The sequence below is a fragment of the Nerophis ophidion genome, linkage group LG04, assembly GCF_033978795.1.
Source record: "Nerophis ophidion isolate RoL-2023_Sa linkage group LG04, RoL_Noph_v1.0, whole genome shotgun sequence".
Taxonomy (NCBI): Eukaryota; Metazoa; Chordata; class Actinopteri; order Syngnathiformes; family Syngnathidae; genus Nerophis; species Nerophis ophidion.
The window spans coordinates 26,481,778-26,495,076 of record NC_084614.1 but is presented as its reverse complement, the minus strand read 5'-3'; the positions used below and the strand labels follow the sequence as shown (position 1 = coordinate 26,495,076).

The window sequence follows — 13,299 nt, the reverse complement described above, 5'->3', positions numbered from 1 at the left end:
TCTCTTTCTAAAGTTGATGGAATATACCTTAGAGAAGGACGAGAAATTAGCCAGCATTGCTAAGGGTATCCCAAAAAATATACATCTAAGGATATCCAAAACAAAATAATAGACACACTGGCAGACATGGTGCTTGGAGAGATCAGGAAAAAATATGAAAATGCAGATTCTGCGGGGTTCTGCCTCAAAAGTGATGGGACCAGAGACAGGTGCAATGTGGAGGATCTCTCTGTGATGATTCGCTTTGTCAGCAATTCCATGCCAGAGGAGCATCTCATTGGGTTGCTTGACTTACATCAACTAGATGCAGAGTACATCACCTCAGAGATACTCACACACCTTTCTGACGCTGACTACAGTGCTGACAACATAATTAGTCAGTGTTATGATGGGGCTTCTGTGATGAGCGGGGTAAGAGGTGGTGTACAAGCTCTACTCCAATAGAAACTTGCTAGATATGTCCCATATGTCCACTGCTACAACCACCAACTGCACCTGGTAGTTGTGCATGCCATGCAGAGTGAACCCTGCGCAAAAAGGTTTTTTGACCTCTCAAGTTCACTCTACAAGTTTTTTCAGCACCACTATGGGTCCAAGTATGATGCACCTCATCTTAAAGGCTGCTTGAAATCCGTTGGACAAGCCACTATAAGGTGACAAGGTGCATTGTTGAAAATCAAGACCATATTTTCAGTATCCTATCTGAGATGACAGAGGATGATAATGCTGCAGTTGACCTGTGCACTGAAGCATCAGGCCTGCAATTTCAAATTAAGAGGCATCACTTCTTTGAGACTGGAAAGTTTCTAGTGCGGGTGCTTGGTGTCTTGAAACCAGGCTCAGTCTGTGGATATGTGTAGTGCTTCTGAGGTTGTAGGTGCAGCACTGGAGTCCCTAAAAATATTCGGGAAGATGATTATTGGGCAGAGTTATCTCAGGTGGCGGCTGGAGATGATTCACATCCTCCAAAGAGAAGGAGAACAATGAGCAAACACCTTGCTCAAAGTGTTGTGCTCTCAACTGTGGGCCATGCAGGTGATGATGATCCTACCCTTAATCCCCATCAGTCTCTGAAAAGATCTCTGCTCAACATCCTTGGCAGAGCCAATTCAGAAATGGAAACTAGATTTTCACAGAGAAATCTTGATCTGATGAAAGCCATATCTAGTCTTGCACCCAAATCTGGTGCATTTCTAGATTCAACCCAGTTGTACCCTCTGGCTGTGCTGGCTGGCACAGTGGCAGACAATGCAAGTCTGAAAAATGAAATCCTTGTATCAAAACAGATGTTGCTCAAGAAATGTCCAAATGAAACAGACCTGTCCACTGATGTGAAAACACCTGCAGGAATACAGGGATGCTTTTCCTGAGTTGCATAAATTGTAAATAACAGCTCTGGTAATTGGTGTGTCTTCAGCAGCATGTGAGAGTTCCTTCTCCACATTGTCACTGGTTCTAACCCCCTATCGTCGCACCATGTTACACAAGAGAAAGAGGAATCTGGTGATCTTGGCTCATGAGAAGTCCATAACAAATAACTTGGACATGGATGAATTTGTGAGAGTTTTTGCAAAGGGAAACCGGAAACTGCTGTTGTAGAGTGGAGTGGAGAGAAAAAAGAAGAGTTGAGAGGAGTGAGAGAACTGAGAGAGGAGTGGAGAGAAAGGAGTTTTTGAGCTGTTAAGTTGCCAACCCAAAAAAAAAACCCCACCCAAAAAAAAAAAAATACAAAAGAAAAAAATGTTCTACTGTAAATCTGTTCTGTTTTATAATTAGTTTGAGATTCTTTTTTATCATTATTCATCAGACTACCTTTCAGTTTTGTAAATATTGACTGTAGTGTGTGAAGTCCTACTTTGGATCAAAATTTATTTGAGAGTTAGGCCATCCAGTTAGGATAAATGTTATGTTGTTGGTTGATAAAGTCTGGATGAAGGATGTTTTATTTTATTTTATTCATTTATTTTTATTTTTCAGTTCGCCCCCTGAGGGATTGCCACCTTATTGTGGTCAAGGGGTTTGCGTGCCTCAGTGACCGTAAGAGCTATACCAGCAAGAGCTTAGTCTTCAGGTGGGACACCCAAGTTGGACAGGTCTGAAGGTAGAGGCCTGACAAAGTGCAATCCACTACTCCAGGTTGGGGTTGGACACATAGCTAAAGACCCATTTCAATAAAGAAAGCATCGTTACTACAGAAGAAAAAGTGCTGGAGCATGATGTGTACACATGATGCCCCCTTCACATTTCTGACTGCCCCCTCATATAAGCATGCCTAGAACCGCCCCTGTTGCATTTCATGATTTAACTTTGCGTCTTGCGAGGATGCGTCCATGTAAACAAACCAGCACCTGACCGCTGACACCATATTTGATTTTTGTCCTGTTGTCATATGTACTCTGACACATTTGTGTACAATATAAACAAGAGGGGAGACATAGAAGTACCTTTGCTGAAAACGTATCGACTCTGACGTTATGGCTTCGGTTATTTAAAATGTAAAAAAAAATGATATCAAGATAATATTTTAACAGCAAATACTAAACAAGTAAAGTAAATTAAAAATGCAACCAAGAAACCTTTTAATGAAGTGGTCAGTGCCAACTTTTGTTGTCGTCTTTAAAATCTTGCACTCTTCCAAACTTCTTGATTACCTCTCAAGGAACTCTGAAGTAAAGTTTATCCTTTTCGCGATTTGAATGGTTCGTACAGCCAAAAACAACGCAACATAGGGGTATTTTACTTCAACAAATGCTATATGACGCCCAGTACCCATTGAGAACAGACAATGCTTTACCACCACGCATATTTAATGAACCGGATGTGACATAAAAAAATCTAAACAATACTATACATGTTTAATAATTTCTAAACCGCTATAGAAAGATAAAAAAGGGCTCAGATTAATTTCTGTACTGTTGTGTAGCATTGTGTTACATAATACTTTGAGCTACACACTTAAAGGCTCTTTTCCATGTTGCAGGTATCGGCATTGGGATGCTGTGTGTGGCCGTGCTGGTGTGTTTATATTACAATGTTATTATAGCGTGGACATTTTATTACCTGGGCAGCTCTTTCCAAAGCCCGCTGCCTTGGTCATGTGACGCTGTTGCCAACGCTGCTGTCTGTGATACGAGCAATAGCTCTAGTGGAAAACTCCTCAGCCCCTCTGAGATCTTCTGGAAGTAGGTGGAGTGATTCAGCACACACTACAGTAACCATCTGTCCTTCCTCAGAAATATTAACAGAAAAAGCACATTAAAAACTTTTTTCCATCAACATTTTCAGGGGCAGAGTCCTGTTCCAACCGAGATGCACACCGTCGTTACAATCCAAACGTGGGCATTCCCTGTCCAATCTGAGCTCGCACGTTTTACCCAATCGATTTAAGCACTTTTTTTCCTATGCGCTTAGGTACCGTGCCCCAGGAAGGTGAAACTTTATATTGCACTTGAAGTTTGGATGTAATATACGTCACCCGTAGTAAGTGAGGATAAAAGGACCATAACTGACAATCAAAAACTAAAATGCTCATCATTTACCTGGCTGTGTCGCTGGGTAAGTGAAAGAGACAGAGGGCGCCACCACGCGTATGTCTGCTGCGTTTGGATATCCTGGGACACTTTGGGCTGGACCATGAGACCATCATTGATCTATGAAACTATAAGATGAAAAAATAAATGCAGCATGTAATCGTCTATCAGATGCTATAAACAAGACGAAGAGGTGATCAACAGTCGTTGTATTGAACCGATCGGCAACAATGTAGTAAACATAATAACTGAAACATTTAATAAATGAATTGATTGATTATTTGACAATCAATGTCTAACTTTCAGCTGCAACTCATTAACCCACACACACAGCTGTCAATTCAAGCCTCTCTGACGTGTCACGGCTTCACAAACAGTTTTAAGCTGCTTAACATCGCACATGATAAAACATCACACTAAATAAAACAAATTTTCATCTACAGATTATTATTGACATCCAGCCAGGAAGAAGAAACTGTTGTAGCGTAGATTAGTATGACGACCCACATCCAGTAGATGGGAATGGCATTGTCAAATTTAAAGTGTTATCCTTTTCTTGGAATTAAATGACATTCACAAGTGTTAATCATTAAATATGGTGATTTATTTTCACACAACCAAAAAAACCGCATCATGGCAACGTCCGCTCATCATTGATGAGGCCATTTTCATTTACAACTTATGCAATTGTGCCTCACTTTCGTTGGTGGGGTAGGCGTGTCCGCAGGCTGGGTGGGAGAATACAAGCAAGAGAAACGTGCGCAGTTGTACACATGCAGAAAAACACTTTAACACAAACAGGGGCCCTAATTGCACATGTTTTGACATTTGGTAAACCGCATAAAAAATAAATTGAGTAAAAGTAAGTTATGATTTATTTAGATTGCATTGCCTTAAATAGAAAAGTGACCACTTCTTCGCACTTCGCTTATCATGGCGTAACTAGCTATATTAATGGGTAAGCCTTTCCGTTAGCTTCTTTTTTTGTCACATGTGTTCATGTTTATCCTCCAGTGAGCGTGTGCTGGGTGTAGTGAACAGCGAGGGACTTCATGACCCAGGCCCAGTCCGGTGGCCTCTTGCCCTGTGCCTCCTTGCTGCCTGGATCCTCGTCTTCCTATGTACGCTGAAAGGCATCCACAGCTCTGGCAAGGTTAGTTAAATAACTTTGAGCGAACACAATGAAATAACCTCACACTTGGCTTCAATTCTGCTAATGGCTTACCTTTGCTCTGTGGTTTCAGGTGGTTTATGTCACCGCGACTTTTCCTTACTTTGTCCTGATTGTTTTGATCATCAGAGGTGCTACACTTGAGGGCTCTCTTCAGGGCATTGCTTTCTACCTCACACCCGACTGGGGACGATTATCCAGTGCACAGGTACTTTTAATAGAATAGGAACTTAAAAAATACAATGTTTTTAATGTCTTTCAAAATAAATGCAGATTATTTATATCAGGTCTGGAACGATGCAGCCTCCCAGATCTTCTATTCGTTAGGTATAGGGGTTGGAGGGCTGCTCTCCATGGCCTCCTATAATAAGTTTGACAACAATGTCATCAGGTTAGTCCCCTCTCTAGTGCAGCTTGCAGGCAAGAAGGGCTTTCATTCCCTAATCTTTGTTCCGTTGATTTCAGGGATACAATAATTATCACAACAGGAAACTGCTGCACCAGTTTCTTTGCAGGATTTGCTATATTCTCAGTCCTTGGCCACATGGCGTGGAGGAAAGGGGTGCCTGTTGAGAATGTGGCAGATTCAGGTTGGTATCACATTGAAGTAAGATATTGACCAGAATGCTTTGTCATTAAACATGACAAAATTACAAGTGGCAACTCTTAGTTAAAATACAAGACAAACAATAAATAACATGTCGCTATTGGCTTTTTTACTGAACTCTGGTAGGTAATGATAAAGGAGTCCTAATACAAGTTTTTCACTTCCAATGCATTACTGATATTTTATTTTTTGTATTGGCCAATACTGATATTGATCCAATACGATATCAGCATGTCATTCATATTTCATTAAATGTTGTTGCCTGGAATGTTAGAAAAGGTGTGATCAGGTGATAGGATGTTGTTATCACATGGGCTATGCATGCTGGATCCAGATGCTGCTGGATAGAAATGATAAAGCGGAATCTGCAATGAACTGCTTGTATCTGAGATTTTAAATGCATAATCAGACACTTCTTCTTTTGCTGATATCAAACCAATATCAATATTGGATCGAACCACCCCTAATAGCTGTCGCTTTATTATTACACAAACTTACACATGGCAAGTTTGTTTCCCCACGCAGCACGGCAAAGTATGATGTGGTCAAGGTAAAGGTCACATGACCACCCATACCGAGCTTTATCCATCCATTTGGACAGAATCTAGGCAATACTTATGCTGATATGATTATTTTCAAATAAAATTATACTGAAATGATCCAATAAGAGTGATTATTTTTCCCTTATAAAACATGTTGCATTAAAAACTGAATACATTTATTTACTTATATTATTACATAATTTCTACTTCATTTGTCATTTATTATTGATTTTTTTTGTACCAAACACCAAATATAATATATTATAATACTGTTGTTGGAATTAATGTTGCTATCATGTCTAAAAAAAACAATAGCCAGTAGAAGATCAATGATTATACAACTGTTTTTTAAGGATGCTTAAGTAACAAATATTAGCATGTATTAGAATTTTTGTGGCATGAAACTAAAGTGCACGGAGGAAAAAGGTGCTCCTGCAGTATGAATATACTGTATACTTTATCTTAAGTGTTCCTAAAGTAGGAATATACTATGTATGTATGTATGTACTGTATGTGTATGTATATATATATACACTTCATGTATATATATATATATATATATATATATATATATATACTTTATGTATATATATCTGCATATGTATATGCATATTTGTGTGTGTGTATATGTATATAAATGTTTATACATGTATACAGTATTGGTGTGTATATGTATATTTGTGCGTGTATACGTATATATACATATGTGTGTGTATACAGTGTATATATATATATATATATATATATATATATAATATATATAATATATATAGAGTGCATATATATATGTGCACCAGCGCCCCCCGCGACCCCAAAAGGAATAGGCAGTAGAAAATGGATGTATATGTATATATATATATATGTGTGTGTGTGTCTGTATATATACAGGATATATATATCGATATATAGATATACATAAATAGATTATTATTATTAAAAAGTGCTACTTCTGTATGAATATACAGTCTATTTTTTTTTAATGCCAGTGTAGCATGAATATACTGTATATTTTAAAAAGTGTGACCATAACGTTTTATTTTAAAATGTGCAACTGTACTGTGAATATACTGTATATTTTATAGTGGGATATCTACTCACATTTTTTTATAACACAAATTGTACTGCACAAGTTGAAGCATGCTTACAGCTTATTTAGGATGAAGTGTACTTTACCATGAATTGATTAACGTGGACCCCGACTTAAACAAGTTGAAAAACTTATTCGGGTGTTACCATTTAGTGGTCAATTGTACGGAATATGTACTGTACTGTGCAATCTACTAATAAAAGTATCAATCAATCAATCAAAACTGTTGCTCACACTTTGTCAAAACATTGTATACGTGTGCATTGCGTATTATGCTTGTATCATTTTTATGAGCGCCAACAGTCTGTTTTCTTTCTATCGTCAAGACACTCATGAATGATTGAAATGCATACTTCCTTTCAGTTAAAGTTTGCATTTTTACATCTTGTTTGCAGTGGCACAGCATTTCTTTATAGTCAGACGTTCCCAGTCATTAGGCATTAAGCCACACAACTATAGCTTAGAGACTTCCTCCTTGTGCAAAGAGAAGGATAATTGCCAAAATTCAAATACCTTTTTTTGTCTCCGTTTGACTCTTACAGGTCCAGGATTAGCGTTTGTTGCTTATCCAGAAGCCCTTGCTCTGCTGCCAGGTTCAGCATTCTGGTCCATTCTCTTCTTCTTGATGCTCTTCATGCTGGGAGTTGACACACTTGTAAGCGCACACAGACACACACACACTTTCATGTTTTTTATCGGATTTTCCACATTGCTCTGTCTGATGCTTTTTGTGCTTAGTTTGGCAACATAGAGGGCATCACTACTGCGGTGATGGATGAGTTTCCCCAACTGCGAGGCAACACCAAGCACAAATCCTTGTTCCTTGGCGGCCTCTGCTTTTGCTTCTACCTGATGGGTCTCCTGCTGATCACTGATGTACGTTTTGGTCTACTAATTGTGCACCCTCAATTTGCTTCCTCCATACTCACCCAACGCCTTGTCTTCATAGGGGGGCATTTACTGGTTCACTCTCATCGACTCCTTCAGCACTAGTTTCGGCCTTATCATCATTGCGTTCTTTATGTGCATCGGCATCTCCTTCTTCTATGGTACACCACCTCATTCATTTAATCTTATACCACATCATATTCTGTGTCATGACTGGGATTGGTTTTCAGGAATTAACCAGTTTTGCCAGGACATCCTTGACATGATCCGCCACTGTCCACCCTGGTGCAGTAAAGTCTTGTTGTACTTCAAAGCATGCTGGGTATTCTTTACGCCGTTTCTTCTCTTGGTGAGTGAATGTATAAATGTTGACACTAATTCACACTATGTACATATGTAGGAGCTATTTTTCCATAAAACGTTCACTTACTGCACTACAAAAATGATATAAAACCTATGTTGTCATCTAAAAATAACTTATCAGTATAATTTGTGGTTGTGTGTAGATGTCAGAGACACTGCTACAGAAGGCTATGCACTGTACCACAAAATATGCATTTTACAGTCACTTATGACTTTACAACAGGGCTAATGTAGGCATATTCACAACTAAATTGACTAAACATGAACATTTGTACTGAGACAGATAATAACACATTATATAAATGTTATTTTTCCCAACATGCAAGGTAAACATTGATGAGAACACGGTGTGACTTTTTACAGCGTGGAGACCACAATGCGGTCATGTACCTGCCCAGCTCTTTTAGTTTGGTCAAATTCATTCAAATATTATTAGCAAATTTTACAGTCACTTTTGATGTTATAACAGGGCTAACGTTAGCATATGTGCAGCTAAAATATATACAACTTAGCGCAACATGTTTTCTCTAGTTGGAAGTAGAATTCTTGAACAAATGTGAACATTTGTACTGCCACAGATGACATAAATGGATACTATACAGTAAATGTTATTTTTCATAGCTTGTAAGTAAACATTGAAGAGCTATGACGTCATGTCACTGCCAGGATCCGATTGATTGGTGAAATGGAGTCAACCGACACTGGTGTTTACGACAGTGCCCACTGCAAGAAGTCTCTCTGACTATCCATTACGATTCGCCTTTTGATGCGGTAATCAAAGGGAGTATAAAGAAGTATAACGATAATGTAGAAATCGAAATGGAACTTAATGTAATGAAGTAAAAGTAGTGTTTTTTTCTTCACAAAGAACAATGTTTCCAAAAAGTTACTTAAAGGGGAACTGCAATTTTTAGGAATTTTACCTATCATTCACAATCATTATGTAAGACAACAACATATGTTTTTATTTTATGTATTCTAAAAAGTAAATGCATGTGATCAAAAGTCTGCTTACAATGGAGCCCATGGGACTCACTCTATTCTGCCTATAAAGCCCTTAAGAAAACATCCAAACACCTCCATTAAGGTTTTATATACCGCACATGATTAAAGTTAAAAGTACCACTAATAGTCACAAACACACGAGGTGTGGTGAAATTATCCTCTGCATTTGACCCATCCCCTTGTTCCACTCCCTGGGAGGTGAGGGGAGCATTAAGCAGCAGCGGCGGCCGCGCTCTGCAATCATTTTGGTGATTTAACCCCCAATTCCAACCCTTGATGCTAAGTGGTAAACAGGGAAGCAATGCGTCCCGTTTTTATAGTCTTTGGTATGACTCGGCCGGGGTTTTGAACTCACAACCTACCGATCTCAGGGCGGAGACTCAAACCACAAGGCCACTGAGCAGGCTGAGGCTAAGTATACATGTAATGTAGTAACAGGCACATTCATAATAATATTTACGTATTTTGATTATTTTAAGCATACGTGGCGCAATAATTTAAAACATTTTCACAATGTTTGCTTTTTTCGACAAGATCACTGATTACTGTTCACGGCAGACTTTATGAGAGCCAATAAACATAATAAAAAATCACTCACTTTACAATGTCTGCTGTCATTAGGATGCCCGATTAATAGAATCTTGTTATATTCCCATTTTGATTAATAATGTCTCATAATCCTTTCGAAGTAAAGGGTGGTCGAAACAAGCGTCTTTTCATGTCATTATTGCCATTCCCGGGGTCTAAATGGGTTGTCAAAGCGTAGCAACTTGTCTGAATACAACCTCGTCCTTCTATTATCCAGGTGAGAGGGATGATTTATGATCTGCAATAAACTTCCTTAAGCCCCAAAGCGAGAAAGCAGCTTAACGCTCAATGATGCCAATATAGGCACACAAGCTTTAGAACATAGCGTTGCTATAAATAGTTTGTATGCGTTAGTGCTTCTGATAACAATATCACCAATACTTGGTTAATATTTACAAAATGTAAATGGTAAATGGGTTGCACTTGTATAGCGCTTTCCTACCTTCAAGGTACTCAAAGCGCTTTGACACTACTTCCACATTCACCCATTCACACACACATTTACACACTGATGGAGGGAGCTGCCATGCAGATGGAGTATTGTTGGTCGTTTTTGGATGGTTATTTATTGCGTTTTATGGGTGGAATAGAGCAGTGTTTTTCAACCACTGTGCCGTGAGGTACAGGCTGGTGTGCTATGGGAGATTATGTAATTTCACATTTTTGGCTTCAGAGATATTTTTTGCCAACTAGTAATTATAATGTGCAAATTATGTGCCGTTGTTGATTGTCGGTGATATCTAGAGCTCGGCAGCGTAACCGATTTATTCTCTTCCATATCAGTAGGTGGCAGCCGGTAGTTAATTGCTTTGTAGATGTCGGGAACACGTGTGAGACGACAAGGGTTTGTCGTCTTATCTAATGCTTAAACCAAAAATTAAAAAAAGGTGAGTGCCCCTAAGAAAAGGCATTGAAGCTTAGGGAAGGCTATGCAGAACCAAACTAAAACCTAACTGGCTACAAAATAAACAAAAACAGAATGCTGGATGACAGCAAAGACTTACTGTGGAGCAAAGACGGCGTCCACAAAGTGCATCCGAACATGACATGACGATCAACAATGTCCCCACAGAGAAGGATAGCAACAATCCTAAATAGTCTTGATTGCTAAAACAAAGTACCTGCAGGGAATAGCGTTTAATAATAATAATAGTAATAGACCTACTTAGTGGCCTAGTGGTTAGTGTCCGCTCTGAGATCGGTAGGTTGGGAGTTAAAACCCCGGCAGAGTCATACCGAAGACTATAAAAAAATGGGACCCATTGCCTCCCTGCTTCCCACTCAGCATCAAAGGTTGGAATTGGGGGTTAAATCACCATAAATGATTCCCGGGCGCGGCCCAGCTGCTGCCCACTGCTCCCCTCACTTCCCAGGGAGTGGGTCAAATGAAGAGGACAGATTTCACCACACCTAGTGTGTGTGTGGGACAATCATTGGTACTTTAACTTTAACTTTTAACTTAACATGAAACTGCTACCGGAAAACACCAACAAAACAGGAAAAGCAACCAAAACAGGAGTGCAAGACAAAAACTAAAACACTACACACAGCAATAAACTCAAAATGAGTCAGGGTGTGATGTGACGGTACACCTACTTTGGGACAAGAGCTATAGTGATTGATGCATGGTTGTTTATGGTTTAAAGTCATATCCATCCAACAATTGCGACAACGACTTTTTACTGTCAACTGAGTTTCATTTTTTAATGATTTCTGCTAGTGGTGTGCCTCTGGATTTTTTCAATGAAAAAAATGTGCCTCGGCTCAAAAAGGTCAACAAAAAAGGTTGAAAAACACTGTAATAGAGGACCTTACTTTGGCTCTATTGTAAGCAGACTTTTATTTTTGTCTATTTACGAGTTAGAATGTTTTTGTTTTTGTTTTTTTAACAAAAAAAACATCTGTTGTCATGTTTTTCATAATGATTGTGAACAAAAAACTAAAATTCCAAACAAGTTCTGTCAGTGTGTAGTGCGTCACTACCCACTTCTGGCTCTGTTAAAAACTCAAACTGTGTACTCACTCAGGGTGTAACAGTACAACATAATCATGGTTCTCTCCAAAACATGAAAGTAAAGGGGGAAAATAAAATTGTGGCGTTTCCCTTTTTTGTTTAAGAAGTTATAGCAAAACATTTTTATAAAGAAAGTAATTATTTTTTCCCCACTTAGATACATTTAAAAATAAATAAAATATGTTACAGTGTGCTATGGTTAAATGTCCACCCTTTGCTCACTTTTGTTTGGTTTCCCCTTTTGACTGTAGTTCATCCTGACCTACATCTTTATTGAGATGTACAACACACCCCTCCAATATGGCTCCTATGTGTATCCTCGCTGGGGAAAAGCACTGGGAGTGTGCATGGCCGCCACCTGCTGTCTGCAGATTCTCATTTGGGGAATCGTCGCCATCTGCAAGGAAACTGGAACACTGAAAGAAGTCAGTGTCACTCTTCTGTTGTCATCAACTTTCTGTCTCTGGCTTGCCTGCACCAAAGTGAATCCATATAAGTTGTTTAATGAAGATGTTTGTGCTTCCTTTTGTCAGCGTTTCCAGAATTCCATTCGACCTCTGAACTCCTGGCGGGTGAACAACAGCGCAGGGAGAGTGCAGGCTCGACTCGACGCGCAACGAGTGGAGGCTCCGTTCACAGTCACCCTCACAGACATGGACTTCAATGCGATGACGTGGGAGGAGGGAGGGATGGCGAAATGAACTTTACAGATGAACAAACTGCTTTGTTGACAAACATTTTTAATGACTTAATTGAACCTGGTTGAAATGTTTTAACACCTTTCACAATAGTATTAGCGTACAATACTCCTGCACAAGCTGGAAGGACTTCAACGAAAATGGCCTGATGGATCAGAATCATGATTGAAGGAACCGCACCGCCATACCAAATCAGTGTCATTTTAAACTAGCTGTCTTCACCTAAACTCGGTGAAAGTGTCTAGTTGTGTGCAGTGGCTAGTCCATGCACTTTAACGGCAAGAACAAACGTTTAGAACACTGGCAAAAAAAAGAAAGAAGCCGTTAACTTGTGCAAACATTGGCTTTTACTGCTGCATAATTATTTTTTTTATGCTAACTGTTTTAAAATGTTTTCTTTAAGGGTACTGTTATTGCTGCTGGAGCTCTTATTTATACTGTACATGGGTTCTGCAGACCATTTTATGATTTTGTTTTACTATTTAAGAGTGCGAAGGATGCAGAAAAAAACACAAATCAGCATCAGACAAGACATACTATTTACCTTCTAAATCGTGTGTGAGTGTGCGCACGTGCGTGCTTGTATATGAACAGCTGAAGATATTTGTCAAATGAAATGTCCTATAGTGTCGTTTCCCTACTTTCTATGGTTGCAAGGAAATACTTGGAGAAATAATTAAATGTTTATGAAAATTGCTGCTTTTTCAAAGTCCTGATAAACAAGTAGGATTTGAAAAATCTATATATTTCACTACCTGCTTCTGAAAAACTAATTTCTAAATCAATTAAAGCATTTTTTTTTATTA

General features: G+C 38.9%; 1 protein-coding gene across 1 annotated transcript in view; it reads left to right on the top strand.

The window, feature by feature from the left end:
* The window catches only part of slc6a7 (solute carrier family 6 member 7), a 22,448-nt gene extending 9,149 nt beyond the window's left edge, over positions 1-13,299 (top strand). Inside the window, exons 4-14 of the mRNA XM_061897698.1 lie at positions 2,981-3,182; positions 4,545-4,683; positions 4,775-4,909; positions 4,989-5,092; positions 5,167-5,291; positions 7,480-7,592; positions 7,676-7,813; positions 7,887-7,986; positions 8,056-8,174; positions 12,047-12,220; positions 12,329-13,299. Of these exons, the coding sequence (XP_061753682.1) occupies positions 2,981-3,182; positions 4,545-4,683; positions 4,775-4,909; positions 4,989-5,092; positions 5,167-5,291; positions 7,480-7,592; positions 7,676-7,813; positions 7,887-7,986; positions 8,056-8,174; positions 12,047-12,220; positions 12,329-12,496 (1,517 nt within the window). The 3' untranslated portion in view covers positions 12,497-13,299. The remainder of the gene's footprint in view (positions 1-2,980; positions 3,183-4,544; positions 4,684-4,774; positions 4,910-4,988; positions 5,093-5,166; positions 5,292-7,479; positions 7,593-7,675; positions 7,814-7,886; positions 7,987-8,055; positions 8,175-12,046; positions 12,221-12,328) is intronic.